Here is a 21,546-nt window from a genome sequence, read left to right as displayed (position 1 = left end):
AGAACACAGTTTATAACCTAACAATGTAGTATCATTAACTTTACATGGCGCTGCGACAAAAAATATATAAAATAAAATTAATAAAGAAGATAAATCAGTAATAATTATAGTAAACATGGACTTTCAAGGCGTACCTCCTACGGAGATGTCAGGGAATGTCTCCGAAAATTGGAAATTCTGGAAACAGCGATTCACAACTTACCTCGTGGCAACCGAGATTTCAAAAAAGGCACAAGAGACTCAATGTGCCCTGTTGTTACCGTTAATAGGTGACGAAGGAATGAGAATTTATAATACATTCACATTCTTAGACGAAAAAAAAATAATCTAGAAGTTTTACTTACAAAATATGATAACCACTTTACACCAAAGAAGAATTTAACCTATGAAAGACATCGACTATTAACCAGTAAGCAAACAGAGTTTGAAAGTATTGAGCAATTTAGTGTAAGAGTGAAAAATATATTATTACACTGTGAACTACATCAACTAAGGGAGAGCCTAGTTAAAGATATTTTAATTTGTGGTATAAAATCTAATGAAATTAGAGAAAAACTCCTACAAGATGATTTAAAAACATTAGAAGAAGTTATAAAGAAAGCAGTTATCATAGAAAAGACTAAAGAACGTAATATGGCTATACTCAGTTACATGGAGGCAGGTACGAGCGACTTAAATGTAGATAAAGTAAACAAAAAACCCTCAAGAGATGTAAGGGGAGAATTCAGACAGAAATTGGTGACCCAACATCAAAGCAACAATAACCGAGAATGTAAGAAATGTTGGATAATGTCTAGATGATGTGCACAGCAATTGGAAGGTGATTCTCATTTAAAAATTCTGTTTTTAAAATGAATTGTCAAATATATCCTCCATCTTGATTGTTCTGTCCTTAATGTCATGTCACTTTTCTACCAATGTTGCCATATTTTCAAAAATATTGTCTTGCAAAATTTTGTAAAAATGTAAAATAAATAATATAATTTTGAAAAAACTACATATTATTTTGTTTTAATTTTGTCTTCATCAGTTATGTTTATATTAGTTTCGGTTAGTTTAGGTTAGGTTTGGTCAGGTTATGTTTTAGTCACTAAGAAATATTTAAAAGGTAATAAGTCACTTTAATTTTCAGTTATTAACTTCTTTATATATTATTTTTGATTAGTTTGGGTTAGGTTTGGTCAGGTTATGTTTTAGTCATTTTAGAATATTATTATAAAAACGGTAATTTATATATATATATATATATATATATATATATATATATATATATATATATATATATATATATATATATATATATATATATATATATATATATATATCTTCAGCGACCAAAACATAACCTGACCAAACCTAACCTAATCGAAACTAATATAAACATAACGGGTGAAGACAAAATTAAAATAAAATATTTATTTTTTACAAAATTATATGTATTTTATTATATTTAAATTTTTACAAAATTTTGCAAGAAATAATATTTTTTGAAAATATGGCAACATTGGTAGAAAAGTGACATGACATTAACAAGGAAACAATCAAGATGGAGGGATATTTGAAAATTTATGTTAAAAAAGGAATTTTTAAATGAGAATTGAAATTATATAAAAAATATGCATTGAAATACACATATCGTAATTTTTAGAGCATTATTAAGTGAGTACAAACGCATACATAATAAAATTTCTCTAATTTCACCTCAAATTTAGCATGCACTTTTCCTAGACTTTTACCGAAATGTTCATATAAACATGATTTTAGAAAATGCCCTGCTTATGGTAAAGTGTGTGCAAGATGTGGAGGTTACAACCATTTTTCATCAGCCTGCTACAATAAGAAGAACAACAGAGATAGAAGAAGTGTTTATGCTGTGGGTGATAACAGTGAAAGAGAAGTGAAAGCGGTTTATGTGGAAGCAATTGATATGATTTCAAAGAATGGAGAAATGACATGGGCTCAGGAATTAAATGTAGAGGGTAACATTATAAATTTTAAATTAGACTCAGGCTCCATGGCTAATGTTATACTTGTAAATATTTTAAATAAAATAGGTTTTGATTTAAATAGAATAAGAAATACTGAAGTCACTTTAAGTTCATATTCAAAAAATTTACTACCTATAGTTGGAGAATGTTGGTTGAATTGCAAATATAAAAATAAACAAAAATCTATTTTATTTCATGTTATCGATTTAAATACATGTCCAATATTGGGTTTAAAAGACTGCATAGAATTTGATTTAATCAGTAGAGTTGATATGGTAAATATAGAACAAACAAATAGTGTGAATAAATTATTGACAAATTATAACTCACTGTTTAAAGGCATAGGTTGTCTAGAAGAACCTTACCATATTGAGCTCAAACCAGATGCAAAACCAGTAATATATCCCCCTAGAAAAATTCCATTTTCCATTAAAGAAAAGTTCAAAATAACACTTGATAGTTTAGTAAGGCAAAGGTTAATTGAAAAAGCAGATGATGCTGCAGACTGGGTAAATGCATACGTTTTGGTGAGAAAACAAAATGGAGATTTAAGACTTTGCTTGGATCCCAAGGACTTAAATACCGCTATCAAAAGGCACTATCTCCAACTACCAACATTTGATGAACTGATAGAAAAACTGGCAGGAGCAAAATTTTTTAGCACCCTAGACGCTACTCAAGGTTTCCTTCAGATAAAGTTGGATGCAGATAGCTCAAAACTATGTACTTTTTCTACACCGTTTGGCAGGTATATATTCCTTAGAATGCCCTATGGACTATCCAGTGCACCAGAGGTATATCAGGAAAGAATGTCTGAGATTTTTCAAGACATAGACGGCGTAAGTGTCTTTATTGATGATATTATAGTGTCTGGCAACAATGAAAGTGAGCATTATAATAGATTGCAAGAAGTTTTAAAGAGAGCCGAAGAAAACAACATTCGTTTTAACAGAAGTAAATGTAAGTTTGGCCTTTCAGAAGTTAAATACATGGGGTATAAAATTACATCAGAAGGCCTGAAACCAGATGATGAAAAAGTGGAAGCAATAAAAAACATGCCTTATCCAAAAAACGTAGCGGATGTGCAAAGATTCTTAGGTATGGTTACTTATCTAGGTAAGTTTATAAACAATTTAACGGAAAAGACTGCCCCCCTCAGACAATTGATAAAAAAAGATATAATATTTGAATGGACTAATATTCACAGTAATGCATTTGATAACCTTAAGAAAATCATTAGTAGTGGCCCTTGCCTAAATTTTTTTGACATAAATAAATTAACTATTATCTCTGTAGATAGCTCTAAATATGGCATGGCCGCAGTGTTATTACAGGATAATATGCCTTGTGCTCACTCTTCATGCTCTTTTACAGAAACTCAAACTCGCTATGCGCAAATTGAGAAAGAGTTGCTTGCAGTCTGGTTCGGTGTTAATAAGTTCTCACAATATGTGTTTGGAAAAAAATTCGTAGTGGAAACAGACCACAAACCGTTAACCAGTATAACAAAGAAACCTTTGAATACATGCCCAGCTCGACTACAAAGAATACTTATTCAACTTAGAAAATATGAATTCGAATTAGTATATAAACCAGGAAAAAATCTAATATTAGCTGATACATTATCCACAGCGTTCCAAAACAAAACATTCAACGAAAACATAGACATAGAATTAAAAGCACAAGTATGCATGATAATGGAAAATGTAAATGTCTCAAAACAAAAAAGAGATGAAATAATAGAAGCAACTAAAAATGACCCAGTACTTAAAAAGCTAAAAAATCAAATCCTTACAAGTTGGCCTAATCGTAATAAACAAGTACAAGAAGAAATTAAACCCTATTTCAAATACAGAGATGAGCTAACTTTAGTAGAAGATTTAATATTTAAAGGCCAAACTTTAGTAGTACCAAAAACAGTTAGGAAGGAAATTTTGGAAAAACTGCACTATAGTCACATTGGTGTGAGAAGAAGTATCGATAAAGCGAACCTATCCTTTTTTTGGCCTCACATGAACAACCAAATAAAGGACATGATTTTAAACTGTAACATATGTCAAACTTTTCAAAATTCACAAAAGCCTGAACCCATGATTCCTCATTCATACGAAAAAAACCATGGTATAAAGTAGGTTGTGATTTATTTCATTTTGAAAACAGTGTATTTTTAATAGCTTGTGATTATTATTCAACATTTTTTGAGATTATTGATTTAAATAAAAACTTAACAAGTGAAAATGTAATACTAGCACTTAAAACAATATTTTCCAGGCAAGGCATTCCTGTAGAACTAATGACAGATAATGGTCCAGAATTTTCAAGTAATATATTTAAAGATTTCACGAAAAAATGGAACTTTACTCATATAACTAGCTCACCGAGATATCCACAATTCAATGGATTCGTGGAAAGGCAAATTCAAACAATTAAAAAAAAACTTTACAGAAATGTGCTGCCGAAAACAAGGACATATATTTAGCGTTATTAGATTTAAGAAATACTCCCTTAAATAATAGTGACACTCCTGCAAGAATTCTAATGAATAGGGACCTTAGGGACCGAATGCCAAACTTAACTAATGATAAAACTAAACAATTCAACACATCCACATATGATAAATTTTTAGAAGATAATAAATACAAACAAAAAATTAATTTTGATAAAAAAGGTGTTAAAGAACTTCCTGATTTGCAAATCAATTCCAGGGTTAAAGTACAAATCAAACCGGGTGACAATTTCTGGCATTCGGGAAAAATTTTACAAAAAGTTAATATTAGATCATATAGGATAAAGCTATCTAATGGTATACAAATAGTAAGAAACAGAAAATTCATTAGAATTCTTAATACTAGTCAAGAGAAGTCGGCAGAGGATCCTAAAAACGATTTGTGTATATATAAGAATAAAACCCTTAGTTACAGTTATATACCAATTGCTAAAAATTCTGTAAATCCAAATCCCAGATTCGGTAACTCAAATCTGGAACTACCCTCAACCTCGACAGCTACTACTGATTACTCAGAGACTGAAAGTGTAAGTGGTGATGTTGGGGGAGAGGAAGGAAATACAAAATATACTCGTAGTGGTAGACCTTCTCGTATACCTTCGTACTTGAAAGAATATATATGATGTAGTTGTAATATGTTTAATCTGGGTTGTGTTTTCTGTTCATGTGAACTTTTATTTTGTTTGTTAGACTTAGACTTACGAAGACAGGTGTAAGGTAGGCAATACATTCACCATATATTGGAAAGGTGTATTGCCTGCTATTTATATAGTTGGTAGAAGCATGACAATAAAGAACACAGTTTATAACCTAACAATGGAGTATCATTAACTTTACAGACCTTGTCAATTAGTTGTTGGTTAACCAAAAGCTGTGTATTTAATATTTCACGCTTACTGACTAAAAATTACTTTGTTTTTTTCGTATTAATATCAAGCCCGTATTTTCTACTTATATCTGATATGCGCGACATTATTCTTTGCAAACCATCTAGACTGTCTGCAAAAACTACAGTGTCGTCGGCATATCTAATGTTGTTCAGACGCACTCCATTGACTAATACGCCTTCCTGTAGTTCTCCCAGCGCTTGCTCGAAGATACATTCAGAGTATATATTAAACAGCACCGGGGACAGGATGCATCCTTGCCTCACTCCTCTATCTATGGAGACTGCCTCTGTCAATTGGTCATCCACTTTCAGCGGCGCCGACTTTTAGAAATTCCGTCCGGTGGACCTCACCTTCGATTTTCAAAGTTTTTGTCTTTGTTCTGAAAAAGGTAGGGTGGGCTGGGCAGCTAAATTTTTCAGGAAAATAAACATATTCGACTAATTTATTAACGTTTATTGAATTAAAAATATAAAGATAGATAAACTGATAAACATACCTTTATCCTATATCTACGAAAAACATAAACACGATATGATCAACATTACACTAATAAAAAAAATTAATTCACAAAACTGCCATTAGTCAATAAAACATGATAAGACAACAGACAATGGCTGTAAAATATTATATTTCATTTTTCTCTAGGATCGAACAATGAGAAAGAGTTCATCCTAACAGAGGACCGTTTGATGAATTCATTGCAGTTCAGTTCCAAATCGAGATTTTCCACCATGTCGCCATGAACATTCAGTATCATTACATCATTTAATCTCTTCTGGCTCATTGTTGATCTTAAGAATGATTTCAATCTTCTCAATGACGAGAAAGATCTTTCGGCCGTACATGATGAGACTGGTATTACCAGCAACAACTTTATGAATTTTAAATATTCAGCTCATTCATAAATCATAATATATTCATAAACTAATAAATCATAAAGCTCGCTATGACTCCTCAGATATGTCACTATATCCTGTATAGATTCAAGTTCGACATTTCGCTGTGATGTAATATCCAAGAACATGTTTCTATGAAGGGCCAATCTATCGCCATCGAGGTCTTCTTTATAAAAGGATGTCATATAATTTCCATTTTCCGCTTTGTCCAGCGCAAATGCCTCAACCCTTCTGAGATGCTTCAATGTATCCCACTCAAATCTTGTCGTCAAGCTAGTCACTGTCATGTCAATAATTTCATAGTGCATCTGGCGGTAAAATTATTAAACATCGTCAAAATTGTGTTCGGTTTGTCTCATGTCATCTATTTTCCTTGAGACCTTCCTTCTTTTGGGCAATATTGGTTCGTTCAAATCCAATTGCTCAGACTCTGTTGTAACATTGTTCCACAATTCATCATACCTCCCTTCATTGCGAATCGACATCAAAGACGTTTTCACAGTATCTACTTGTTTGGTTGCTTTATTAAAATCAAGTGCTTGTCCTTGCAGGATCGTGTTCAAGTCTCTATTCTTTCGAATATAAATATTATAGACTTAAGAAGGAAGTAAAATCCGAAATCCGAAATTTTGTTGAGGAATCCGCTAGCTTTTGATCCTCCATCGCTTGGCTGCGATTTTTTAAGAAACTCTTCAAAGATTCAACCCTCACACACCAGCGAGTGGGACAAAATGGGCGAAGAGCTGGAGATTTATCTGAGCCTTGAAATAGCTTGAAATGGCTGAGTCTTTTCGGAGAATCTCGAATGAAAATGATAATGTCCTTTATATCAGAGAGGAAATCACGGACATGCAAGATTTTTTTTAAGGAATCTTGAACGACTAGATTCACTCTATGAACGTGACAGTGCACATATATAGCACGTGGCTCATCGAGAAGAATTTTTTTTTGAACACCATTGACACATCCACTCATATTCGCTGCGCCGTCGTAGCACTGTCCGCGACAATTGCCAATCTCCAATCGACAACGTAATAAAAGATCTCTAATCATGTTATAGAGAACATCTGTAGTTGTGGATTCAGTCTCGTACACACCGATGAAATAATATTCTTCAACTTCCAAGGAAGCATTCACGCTTCACAAGCAGAAAGACATTTGTTCGCTCACTGAAATATCTGATGTTTCGTCAGCAATTATTGAAAAAAAAATCTTGCGAACGGCCACGATCATGAATAATTCTCTGAACAGCATTCGATAAAATGGACATTACTTCATTCGAAATATCATGAGATAACCTTTTATATCCTGTTCTGCCCAACCAAGATTGCAGTTCTGGAATACCGCTAGCTCGTAGCAGATTATTGTAGTTTGATGTACTATCGAAGTGTCCTCTGACGGCAATACCCTGAACAGTCAAGTATTTAATAGTGGAAAATATTGTGAGAAGACATTTTCTTGCATCGGTCATGTCTTCCAATTTAGACTTTGACAACATATTTGCGACGTTCACGCCTTGATCGTTCTGTCTCAATGATAGCGCCGAATGTCTGTGAAATTCTGACTTTTCGTGATCCTTGAATCTCTCTAACGCTTTACCCCACGAGTTGAAACCTTCTGTAACGTAAGTTAATAAGACTTTCTGCGAATTTATTCCAGTCGATGCTATTGGCAGCTTCAATGCGGCTGCTGTTTTGAAAATAGTACAAAAAATTTTATCGAGTGTACTGTCATGTTATCCATGGATAAGTGACAATCCACGTGTCACGAAACTGTCTGCCCTTCTTTCCACTAGACGTTATGGTTTTACTACCATTGTAACTCTCAACAGATGTCGATGGAACTGGAACAGGTTTTTCATTCCTTGTAGCCTGATGAGTTTGTATCGGAGTACGTATTATGAACTTATCCATTTCTAGTGATCAGCAATCTAGAATGGAAATTTCACACTTCATTCTTGTTATCACAAAACAAAAGCATTTTAATACACAATTGAAGCGTTTATTTGAAAAACAACGCATGTCCATTTTTTGCAAATTTGATAGTTTTTTTATCGATCTCACACATTCAGTTGTGTAAAAATCCCAAATGTCCGGAGTAAACTACATAGAATATTCGGATAGTTTTAGAAAAACAACAGATGTCCAAGCGGTATGTTGTAAAAGCAACAATTGTCCCATCTTAATCAACGGTCATCGCTAAGCGTGAATGATTTTGTCTATAAATTTATCAGTTGTGTGCGTTCTTTGTTAATAACAGGTGATGTTTGTTTCTTTTGTAATAGAAAACTAGTTCAGCATGGCAGAAACTGTTCAACACAATACCTCTAATATTATGAATAATATAGATGATATATTTTGCTACGTTTCTACTGATTTTTGTTTAATATATCAATAAAAATATGAAATCAACTTGTACAATTATTTTGATATCCACATTCCTTCCAATGAATATCTTAGTAAAAGTAAGATTTGAAATAAATTGAAGCTGGGCAGTTTTTCTTGATTTGCCAAAATTTTAATTCTTGGACAAGTGTTGTTTTTCAAATAAACGCTTCAGTTATTTCCCCTTTGTACTTACCTGCCTTAATCTATGAACAGTGATGGCACGTCCCCTCACAAAAAAAAACGCACCGTAAACAGAATGCGTGATAAATTGGAATATATTCGACTGCTCTTGTCTTGTAACATAGAATAAACACATAGAACGAGCAAGTGAACGACGTCCGAGAATTCAACCCGCAGCGCGTGGAGTGGGCGGGCGTGCGGGCGAGACGGGGTTTCATGGTATAATGGGAGATCGTCAGACGGCAGCCTTGAAAATTTCCTCTCCATGTATCGTGCGGCGACCGAAAATTCAACTCCATCGGCGTCCGGTGCTTCGCACCGGACAGATTTACCTGTCCGGAGCGCGGTCCCCGCAGCACTCACGTAGTCGGCGCTTGTGTCCACTTTAATATTGGCAGTTTGGTTGTAATACAAATTATATATGATTCTCAAGTCTCTATCATCTACTCCGCTTCTTTCAAGATGTTTATGAGTTTATCATGTTTTACACTATCAAACGCCTTTTTGTAGTCGATAAAACAAATATACACGTCACAGTCAACATCCCTGCATCTTTGCATAAGCACTTGGACAGCGAATAGAGCCTCTCGGGTGCCTAAGACATCGCGGAATCCAAACTGAGTCCATGATACCTGTTCTTCGCATTTTTTATATATTCTCCATGTATCACTTTCAGAAACGTTTTGAGTAAGTGGCTCATTAGGCTAATTGTTCTGTAGATATACATATTCCAATGCATAGATATACAGGGTTGTCCATATAGTAACTGAAGAAACCTTAGCACAAAATACGAATATTTAACCTAAAACACTTAAATAAAATGTGGTTCCTTACTGAGTTACAGGGTGTTTTATCTAAAAATTTAAAAACTATTTTTGATCAGCATTTTAAAACTATTCGACGTATTCTTTTCATACTTGGTAGGAAGTACAGATACTGTACAAACTACTAAATTATGTTAAACAAACGTTTCTGTCTATTACCAGAGGCGTACGACGGGGAAAGATCCTTTCCAAATTCTACGCCACTGGCGGAATTGCTATTTTAGTTCAATTTTTGGATTCTCCAATAGTTTCTATGAAAATAATATACTCTTCATTCGTAACGATAAAGTCATTAGTTTTCGAGATCTTTGAAGTTAAAAATGAAACGACACGGTTATTTTTATTAATGTATTGTGTCGCTTTATTTTTAATTTCAAATATCTCGAAAACTAATCAATTTATCGTTACGAATGAAGAGTATATTATTTACATAAAAAGTATTGAAAAATAAAAGAATTACACTAAAATACCAATTTCGTCAGTGGCGTAGAATTTGGGAAGGGTAAACCGCCACTATCCCCTGCCGTACGCCTCTGGTAGTAGCTAGAAACGTCTATTTATCTTAAATTAGTAGGGTGTACAGTACTTACACTTTCTGCCAAGTATGATAAGGATACGCCAAATGGTTTTAAAGTACTAGGTACAAATAATTTTTAAATTTTAATCATATGAATCATACCATAAATTAATCAAAATAACTGTGTCGTTTCCTATTTAACTTCAAATATCTCGAAAACTAATGACTTGATCGTTACCAATGAGGAGTATATTATTTATGTAGAAAGTATTAGACAATCTAAAAATGGCACTAAAATAATAATTCCTCCAGTGGCGTAGAATTTGAGAAGGGTCAAAAATTTACTATCCCTGCTGTATGCCTCTGGTAGTAGCTAGAAACGTTTGTTTATCATAATTTAGTAGGATGTATAGTAGTCGCACTTTCTGCCAAGTATGAAAAAGATACGTCGAATAGTTTAAAAATGCTGGGCAAAAATTGTTTTTAAATTTTTAGATAAAACACCCTGTAACTGAGTAAGGAACCACATTTTATTTAAGTGTTTTAGGATAAATCTTCATATTTTGTACTAAGGTTTCGCCAGTTACTATATGGACAATTATTAATGAAACACCCTGTATAAAGTAAATGGTAAAGCAGTAACGATTAATTTTATTTAGAGTGCTAAATAGGGGGAAATTTTCATGATTTTTTTTTTACAAAAAAAAGGGGCCAACTTTATTTGGAGCATAATACGGTAATTTTGATGCTAGAAACTTAAAAAAAAATAAAAATAAAAATAAAGCTTCTTTTAAACACTTTTTTTTGGTTATTTCACATTGAAATATTCAATTTGGAATGGGATGAATAAGAACATATTTTTCATGAGCTATAACTTTCCTTTTACTAGACCTATAGACTTCATGAATATGTACACCATTTCTTTCGTTTTTTTTATATGCTACATTTTTGCTAAGAATATTTTTTTCGATAAAATAATTGATAAACTACTTTTTTCAGTTATTTGTGAAAAACTGCCTGGAAACGTGGTTTTTATGGTAAAATATAAACATATTCAATATCAGATAACTCAAAAACTATTGACTTAATTAAATATTGAGTTAAGAAACTCTATAGAACAAAAGTTACTTAGAATTAGTGAGTTTATCCATTTCCGGACTTAATTTAAATGTGTTTTTTCACCCTCAAGTAGGGGTGACTTTCAGCCTCAAGTAAAAGCAACCAACGGCGCAAGTCCAACTTTGAAGTTGACGGTAAGTAGAACCTGCAACCAATGTTCATGAAATTCAGAGTTGACCCTGAGAATTACACTCCAAAACAGTTATTTACTGGGCAAAATCTGTAGCGTTATTGCAATAGTTGATATGTCTATCTAGCCTAATTTTTCAGTAGGGATTTTGACAGTTTGAATCATGTTTTGCCAACTCAGTAACAATAAGTAATCAACATAAGAAATCAAGTAACATATCAAGTTCTGCCATACCTAGTAAGTACCACAGCTGACATATCATATTGTCATTCTCATTCTTAAGGTACATATAGATATGCGCGCCGAACACTTCACGTCATGTGTGCGGTACGAGTTTGTTAGATTAGTATGTGTTAGTACGTGTTTTCAAGTGGGACACAAACGATGCGCACATGATCCAACTTCTTTCAGTGCCAAGATCACATGGCGTACACGGCGGGAAGTGCCTGTGCACATATCTCCACATACCTTTAAGGGTTTTACCTTCACGGTAGACATACCAAATTCTACCAACTTGAAGAAATGTTACTTAAATATCAGATCAAGCAAATAATCTCATCTTGGCCAAAATTGGACATATCAAGTTGTGCCATACCACTACAGAAATAACCTAAATTCAAAATGGAAGAAAAAACCAAAATGTTACAAATGATCTAATTTTTCTGATAATGATACTTACATGCCTTTGGCAAATATCTTCTGGGAATCTAGCATAAACAACTTTAGCTTCATGAGTATCTAAATCTGATTCTACTAAAATCTTTCCTATTCTAATACTTCTGCAACAATCTCTTAAACCCTGTTCCATTGCTTCTCCAGATCTAACAATTGAAACACCACAATTGCCAGATTTATACTTCAATCCATCATACTTAGCTCCTGTAGGAGTAATTACATCACAGTCTGTAAATGGTAATTGATTTAAACTATCTTCTATTACAAGTCTAATTAAACGATCAGCATAAAACTTGAAGTCACTTCTAGTGGTATTTCTAAAAAATATAATATTCACCTTAAAGATGTTCCATGAAAAAAATATATTTCCAAAAAATGCTGTTATTTAGCCAATTAGCAATATAGGTATGTACTAATTGCGCAATTAACGCAAAATAAAGTACAGCTCACTGATTGTAGGGTGGTTCGTGAGAAATTGTATCTGCACTAACGCTGTAAAAGTAAGGAGGGATTATGTATCCATTATGTATTCATTACTTGAACATTTATTACTCGTTACTATCCTATCGTTACTTGTTACTTTTGATAACAGCATCAAGTATCTTATTGGATTACAACACATACAAAATATCTAAATACACCAATTCTGTGTCGTTCTAATACCTAGTAACCCACAAAAATTGAAAAATTCGTTTTTTACAAATTTGTATAATGTAAAGCTAAACTCACATGTTCAAAAAGGCTTGTGAGCCATTGTCCAATATCAAACATTCATTATTCATATTCGATGTTGAACAGTATATTTTGTCACCCCGTATATGACATGAAGCAATTTGTTTTTATATAATTACATGTACGGGTCTCTAATTTAGTTCACGAATTGTAAATTGTAAACAATAATTCGGGCAATTGCATTATTTAATTTGATGATCAAATATATTTCTTTGTTCTCAATATTTGTAAATATACTCAACGCGTGGCCTGACCCCAATACTAAGTGCCACCGCTGATAAAGAATACACATTTAGAATCATTCTCAAGAATCACGTCAACCAGGCCAGAAGTGCCTTTAAATTCAGTCTTGATCAGTCCTCAACTAAGCGCGTAACAGTCAGTATTCAAAGTTCTCCCGGGGTAAAACTTTACCCTAGTGTCGGTTCCATCAATAAATACCTTTATCGCTATTTGGTGTTTCCCTTAAATTATACAGCCATACTTCATTACTTATTATTAAATGGGTTTTCTAATAGCTCATATCCCCATTGCTGAGAGTATGAATAGCAATAGTTTTTCTTGTCTCCCGAACAATCGTAATTTTGGGGTTACAAGGTATTAGAAAGACACAGACAATATATTGAACTAGTCACATGTTTATATAAATTTAGATTTATTTTAAAGATAAATTGGATATAATTTAAATTTAAAATACAACAATAATATGGGAAATAATTTATTAACACAAAAACTAAGTAACTAACTAACTAACTTAAATTAATAGGTTTGTTCTAGCATCAGTTTCAAACAGTTTGAAACCATCAACGAATAGTTGACCAGCGTGAGTAGAGGGGATAGCACTGGTGACTGTATTATGTTCTCTCACTGAACAACTGTTTGCTGACAGTTTCTGACTAGTTTGACTGTTTGCTAGAACAAACCTAATATAAAAAATTCAAATATTTTAAAGAAATCTTTGATATGAGTAATTAATGAATGCCGGAGTAACGTTTCCTTACTTCGAGTCTGGTAAGGTACCAGTTAACCAGTAACGAATACATGCTGTTTGATACAGCTCTAATCTACAACTAATGGAGGTCCATATAAGATTAAGTATTTGAAAAAAAAAAAAAGAAAAATAAACAATAATTATTTTATACCAGGTAAAATTTCGAATCAAATATATAATGCAAAATATACAATTTCAGATGGAACCCATTCTATTTGTATTGCATCCAGAATACTGTGATATTTACCTATCCCTTAAAATTGTCTGAAGTTCTTTGATTTGATCATGAGCTTGTAGTACATGCAGGCCTTTATATGTTTTATAAAATTCGAAACCATTGCAAGCTTCCTGGTCTTGACTACCCATGTTGCTTTTTTAATTGGACCTGGACCGCTTAAAATTAAGATAGAAATAACTTTGTTTTTTTATTTAATCTTTAAAATTAGAAATTTAGGTTATATTTTGTTTAAGTATTTCTTCTTCTTCTATTTTTTGTCAATTGCAAATATTCATGTTCCGTGAGGTAGGTGATCTGTGTGTTCCGTGTCATTTTAGCTTCTAGGTTATCTAAAGGTGGTCATACCTTAGACATGCCTTAAGTTGGATTTATAGTTTGACGTAGCGTAGACGTAGACGTAAGAAACGGACTGGAGACGGAAGAAAATATTATGTCAATTTATAGATCGACGTAGCGGAATTTTTGCGCATGAGTAGAAAGAGTAAACAATGACTTAATTCTAATTCAACAACATAGCCTATAAATTATACGAACGGTAAACAAACTTTGTGTTTATTTATTTATACTTATACTATTATTTATTGTAATATTTATCTGTTTTGTGTGTTACATGGATTAGGAAATAAACGAAAGTATGCTCTTTGGTGCCGCATGTCGTGGGATTTCCAACTATTTTGTTTCATTTCCTGGTCTTTAAATGTTTATTGGATTTACCTATCGTATAATATGTGTGGATAACCACGAATTAGGCTAATAAACAACTCATATTTATCTGAAATATTGAAATGACTCTGTCAAGTCCTTTGTACTTAAAGGACGTAAGTATTTGTAATGAAATAATACTCGATGTAAAATACTTTATTTTAAAGAATTATGCACATGGTTTCCATTTTCTATCGCAGTATTCAGCATGCCCCGGAATCTTATATGAACAAACTGGGGAATTTCCCCCATCACTTTCACTACCGTCAGCTAATAAAGAGAAATGACAGCCTATCTCGCTCACGAAGACTTTAACCAATCATTTATGTTAACGCCATATCTGAATGTCATAAATAAAATAATCAAACGAGGCTTAACTCGGCAATGTCAATTCTGTCAAAAGTAATGACAGTTAGTGGAAAAAATTTTCCATTAGTTTACAGTTTTTATTTTTTATTGTATTACCTTTAACGATTTGTTCTTAGTAATTTCAATTTAAGTTGGTTCCTTATCCTTCGTTGATAAAGTGTAGTTTTGTTTTAGTTACGAAACGAAAGAACTTTTGTGTTGTGTTAATAAAAAAACTGAACATGGTTTATTATTGTTGTGTACCGTTGTGTACAAATCATAGAAAAGTTAGAAAAATGCGTAGATAGGTAAATAGTAATTAGTTTATAACTGTTTTATCTGAAACAACAAATAAATACACGTACCTATATTTAGAAAAACATTGTCATAACTTTTTTTATATCCCTTTTCCTTACTAAATTTTACAGCAAAAATAACATATTTTTGTAACTTGGGAATTCCGAATAATTTATGAGTATTACTTAGATATTATTTAAATAAAATACTTTAACAAGCTTAGTAAGTTCTGGTATTTTATTTTAATAATATAGGTGAGATTATAAGAAGATATTTTAATTAGTAACGAAAGGGCCCGCAAGAGGCGCTGAACGGATGAAATTAATGCTTGTCCATTTAAATTTCCCGCCAAATGGTGATTAGTTAACACTACGGTCGCAAGTGGCGAAAGGAACCAAATGTTTACAGTGAGTTGCCTATCTATCCGGTAATACTATATTATTAATCTATGGTATTCAGTATTCAGTATGTGACAGCCGTCGTTCAGATGATAGTAGTACCAACCTACATTCATGGTTAAGGGAGTTTTACACGAACATAACACCTCCTCCCTTGACCAAGAATTACAAAAGTTAACTAGAAGTAAAAGTACTTACAAATTCAGTCTGGTAACAGGTTTCCTTACTCTAGTGGAACGCCTTAAAATGGGTTCCTCAGTTTCAGTTTGAGCCCCAGGTACACTATTCGAACTTTCCATATTGTTTGAAATTTCGGATTCATCAGTAATCACTTCGGTAGGTGGTGGTGAGACACTGTGCTCTGGAATTGATGCCTCCCTCGGAATCAAATTGTGAGTAATGGTATCCGGAATGTAACATGTTGGATTATTTTGAGATGGAGTATATTCCCCAATTTGCCGTATTTGGTCTACATGACGTTTCCATGTTCTACCATCATCTAACTGAATTAAATAATGCAATAACCCTAATCTGAGTACAATAATGCCAAATTGCCATTTAGAATGAAAATAATCCCTCACGGAAACCCTAGTTCCTATATCAAAGTTTCTTAGACTCATATCAGTATAGGTAACTCTATCACTACATGAAGGTTTAAGTAAATCTAATCTATTCCTTATTTGTCTTCCTAACATAAGTTCTGAGGGACTTTTACCTGTAACTGTATGTGGGCTTCTGCGGTATTGCATAAGTAGCTTACATAATTCAAACTCCCTGTCATTTCCCTCACTTCGCATAGCCCTTAAACATTTTTTCAGTATTTGGACATATCTCTCTCCCTGTCCATTAGTTGCAGGATGGTAGGGTGCAGTAAATTTTTGTGTAATTCCATTATCTTTCATAAAAGTTCTAAACTCATGAGAGTCAAATTGTCTACCATTGTCTGTAACAAAAACTTTAGGAATACCAAAAGTTGTAAAAATTTTTCGGCAAATTTCAATAGTAGTTTTTGTAGTAGTATTTTTTGTAAAATGAATTTCAGGCCATTTACTGAAGGAATCTACCAATATAAAATAATAACCTCCATTGAAAGGTCCAGCGTAATCAGCATGCACTCGTTCAAAACAAAATTTTGGTGGTTCCCATATATGAGAATTATCTTTAATTGGGTTGTTCTTGTGCTTATTGCACTCTAAACAATTTTTACAAAGTGACTCAATATCCTGGTCTATGTGAGGCCACCAGCAATAACTACGAGCTAAAGATTTCATTCTAACTATTCCAAAATGTGCAGTATGTAATTCTGTCAAAATTTTATTTCTCAATTTAGTAGGTATAACTACTCTTTGTCCTCTCATAATAACATCAGATTGTAATGAAAATTCAGCTTGATTTATATTGAAGCTAAATCGTTTATCAACAGGTTTTCCTGTTTTTAACCCAACAAGTAATTTTTTTAAGGTATGATCATTTTTTGTATGAAAAGCTAGATCTCTAATATTTGTAGGCAAAGTTTCAATTTGATTTATTTCAAAAATATCTGGCTCATCATGTGTGAAATTTTGTTCTGATTTTATAGGTAGACGTGAAAGTGCGTCAGCATTGAGATGAGAATCTGTATTTTTGTAACGAATGTCATAATTCAAACCTTGTAAGAAAATTGCATAATGTTGCATTCTTGTTGCACTTAAAACTGGTAGGCTTTTATCAGGTGCAAAAATTTGAACTAACGGTTTATGATCAGTGAGCAAAGTAAATTTCCTAGCACATAAATAATTGTAAAATTTTTTTACTCCAAAAATTATGCTGTAAGCTTCTTTGTCTATTTGTGAGTACCTTTGCTGTGTAGTAGTAAGAGTTTGAGAAGCAAACTGTAAGGGTCTCTCTGTACCGTCTGGAAAGATATGTGAAAGTACTGCACCTACCCCATAGGGTGATGCATCAGTTGCTAGGACTAATGGTAAATTTGGGTCATAGTGACATAAAACATTTCTAGAACAAATGAGTTTTTTTGCTTTGTCAAACGCAGTTTGACAAGTATTCGACCATTTAAAATTGACATTCTTTTTAAGTAAATTATTTAATGGTTGTAAAATTGTAGAAGTATCTTTTAAAAAACGTCTGTAATAATTAATTAGGCCACAGAAACTCCGAACTTGAGTTCTGTTTGTAGGTATTGGAGCATTTGCAATTGCAGTTACCTTATCTGCACTAGTAGACACACCCGTTTTACTCATCTTATATCCACAGTAGTCAATCTCGTCTTTGAAAAATTCGCTTTTATCCAAATTTATATGTAAATTATGTTCAGATAATTTCTTTAAAACTTGTTCAAGTCTTTGTAAATGTAAGGTATTATTTGGAGCTGTAATTCTTATATCATCCTGAAATATTGAAATACCATCTATTCCTTGTAGCATTTGCTCCATTAAACGTTGCCATTTGGCAGGAGCACTAGCAATTCCAAACATTAATCGATTTGGTTGAAATAAACCTTTATGGGTGTTTAATGTAAGTAAATGTTTCATTTCATCTTTTATTGGCAAGTGTAAGTAAGCTTTCGTAATATCTATTTTTGTATATTTGTCCCCACCTGCTAATTGGGAAAGTAGGTCATCTGGTGTAGGTAAAGGGTATTCATCCACTTCAATGCAAGGGTTTAATGTGATTTTAAAATCACCACAAATGCGTATGTCCCCATTTTGTTTAACTACAGGAACAATAGGAGTTGCCCAGTCCGAAAATGCTACTTTCTTTAAGACTCCCTGATTTACTAAGGACTCTAATTCTGCCTCAACTTTAGGGCGTAATGCAAAAGCTACAGGACGGGCCTTACAAAATTTTGCTTTAGTACCAGGTTTTAGATAAATTTCAGCCTCTAACCCTTTTATTTCACCAACTGACTTTTCAAATAAATGTTTATATTTATCTAACAAAGTTGCAATTTCAAAATTTTCATGTAGAATTGTATTTACCTGATGTAAATTGATTTCCAGAGCATGTATCCACTCTCGACCAACCAGTGAGTAGCCATCACCATCCACCACATACAACTTTAGAGTGTGCTTTAATTCCTGGTGCTCAACCTCCACTGAAACTAAACCTAAAACATTCAAATTATTTTTGCAGTATGTAGTTAATTTAACATCCGATTTTTGTAATTGTAATGCAGGAAAATATTTTTCAAATATATTTTTATTTATGATTGTAACAGCAGCGCCAGAATCAATTTCAAAATTTAAAATATTACCATTCACTTTTAAATTTATAAAAAATTTATCTTTGCAATTTCCAGCATTTACTTCTAAGACCTCTTGAGCAGAGTTTACTGAATTTACTTGCCTGTGTGAATTTTGTTGTGCCTTTAAACAAACTTTTTGAATGTGTCCGACGTTTTTACAAAAGTTACAGATTAAATGCTTTTTATTACATTTATCGGCTAAATGCGAGGTGTCTCCGCATCTATAACAAGCCCTATTAGGGTTATTTGACATTGTAGAAGTATTATTAGGAGAGCTACTATGATTATTTACTGTATTATTATCATTAAATTTACTAGTGTTTGTATTTTTATGAGAACTTTTTGCTTTCGCATTTAAAACATTTATACTAGCCTGATTGTAATTATTGTTGTGAGAAAATTGATTACTATCCTTTTCTGAAGTTTCCATGCTTGCTGCAATTTCTACGGCTCGGTCCAAGTCCAATCCCTTTGTTTCTAATAGTCTGGCTTGAATCCTCTTTGACTGTAAACCAAAAACAAACTGATTTCGTATAGCACTTTTTAAATATGTGGAAAAGTTGCAGTTTATGGCAAGTTTCTGTAGAGAATGTAGGTATTCTTGTATACTTTCGCCTTCTGCTTGTCTTTTTGATTGAAACCTAAATATTTCAGCAATTTCAAGTGGTGCAGGGTTGTAAAAATTATCCATTAACTTAACTGTATCCTCATATGACTTGTCTTCAGGGACCTCTGGAGCTAGTTTATCACACAGTGTATCGTATGCTTCCGACCCCATGTAATGTAGTAAATAGGGCAATTTCATTTCCTCTGGAATTTTAAAAACTTTGTATGCTCCTTCCAGCCGTTTTACCCACCTGGACCATTTTGTAGCTGTCTGGTTAAAAGGTTCAACGGAAAACTGGAATGTAGAAACTTGTGTAGACATTACTGGAGCTGTAGCAGGTGCAACTATCGCAGTTGTAGTCGAGGAACTCGTGTTTGTACCGGCTGTAGTTGATGTAGTGTCTGTAATATTTGTATCCATTATCCTCGTCGCCAAATGTCAAGTCCTTTGTACTTAAAGGACGTAAGTATTTGTAATGAAATAATACTCGATGTAAAATACTTTATTTTAAAGAATTATGCACATGGTTTCCATTTTCTATCGCAGTATTCAGTATTCAGTATGTGACAGCCGTCGTTCAGATGATAGTAGTACCAACCTACATTCATGGTTAAGGGAGTTTTACACGAACATAACAGACTCTATGATATATTTTTATTAAATTAATAACTTAACATCCATTGTATTAACAAATAATTAACAAAATTCGAATATGTTGACAATCAACTTTTTACACAACACAAGGAAAGGAATGAGGGGGCGGGGCGGGTCCACTTTGAGTGACAGAACAAAATTCTGCCTTATGATTGGCCAGACGGAAGAAACGCACTGTAAAAGATGAAAGTGGTCATCTCTTATGTTACGTTACGTTTCTCTTACGTTCCGTCAGGCGCTTGCGTTCATCTATAAACACGAGTACACAAAATTCGGTGTTGATCTTTTCCAGTGCGTCTCCGTTGCGTCTACGTCTACGCTACGTCAAACTATAAATCCAACTTTAGACCCTAACTCTTTTTTCCTTGTCTAAAGGGCGCTTTACAGCTTGCAATTCTACCTGCAAGACGCAAGAAAGTTGCCTTAAAGGCATGCGCAGTATGTCGTCAGTTGATTATTGCATGCAACTTCTTGCAATTGCGCGATAATCGGTTTGGTGCCATTTTTTCTGCAAGTTTTCATGCAAGTCATGCAAGGGAATTTGATTTTTCCACAATATCAAATGTCATTGACGACACGGATTCACAATACATGCCGATCAGCTGTTTTCTGTTTGTGAAATATATCAACGATGGAAATGAATGAATAATGAAATGGCACTTTCTGAGATTCTATAATTTATTGTAAATTGTATATTAAGCTACGGAAGCTCTCTCTCCTCTAGCTAAGTACCTTAGGATAATAATTAATTTGTGTTTCGCAGAAATAGTATTTCGAAATATAGATTTCTTTGTAATTGTTCAATTTTTCCCAAGGGTTTATTAAAATGTACATTCATTCCTAGAAAATTAGAGTAATTTTCATCATCTACTTGGATAAATTCTTCTGTTGGAGATACATTATTACCCCTCTTCTTGTTCAACTAAGATCTTATTCACATCTCCGATCTCGGCGTTCTAAATTAGTGACTAAAAGGCTGGCTGCAGCAATAATAATACTTAAAGTTGCTGCTACCGCCTTTTTCCTTTTATATTTGGTTATTTCTGATAGTCTTGGCATTTCGAAATTTACCAAGTTAAATAAACGGCAATAAAGTAATTAAAAAAAAAACAAAAGTTTATAAGTTAGGTCACAGACCCAAGTAGCAATTTTTCGACACATTGGTTGTCAGTACAAACAAATGCACTGTATATAACGTTGCCCGAGAACATTTTCAGTTGTTTCGG

General features: G+C 33.1%; 1 protein-coding gene across 1 annotated transcript in view; it reads right to left on the bottom strand.

The window, feature by feature from the left end:
* Window positions 1-14,324, bottom strand: part of LOC114332922 (uracil phosphoribosyltransferase homolog) — a 36,625-nt gene extending 22,301 nt beyond the window's left edge. Inside the window, exons 1-2 of the mRNA XM_028282712.2 lie at window positions 14,083-14,324; window positions 12,117-12,429 (exon numbers count right to left, since the gene is read on the bottom strand). Of these exons, the coding sequence (XP_028138513.1) occupies window positions 12,117-12,429; window positions 14,083-14,201 (432 nt within the window). The 5' untranslated portion in view covers window positions 14,202-14,324. The remainder of the gene's footprint in view (window positions 1-12,116; window positions 12,430-14,082) is intronic.
* Window positions 14,325-21,546: the final 7,222 nt, after the last annotated feature.

The sequence above is a fragment of the Diabrotica virgifera genome, chromosome 1 (genome assembly GCF_917563875.1).
Source record: "Diabrotica virgifera virgifera chromosome 1, PGI_DIABVI_V3a".
Classification (NCBI taxonomy): domain Eukaryota; kingdom Metazoa; phylum Arthropoda; class Insecta; order Coleoptera; family Chrysomelidae; genus Diabrotica; species Diabrotica virgifera.
This window is presented reverse-complemented; position numbering and strand designations above follow the sequence as displayed.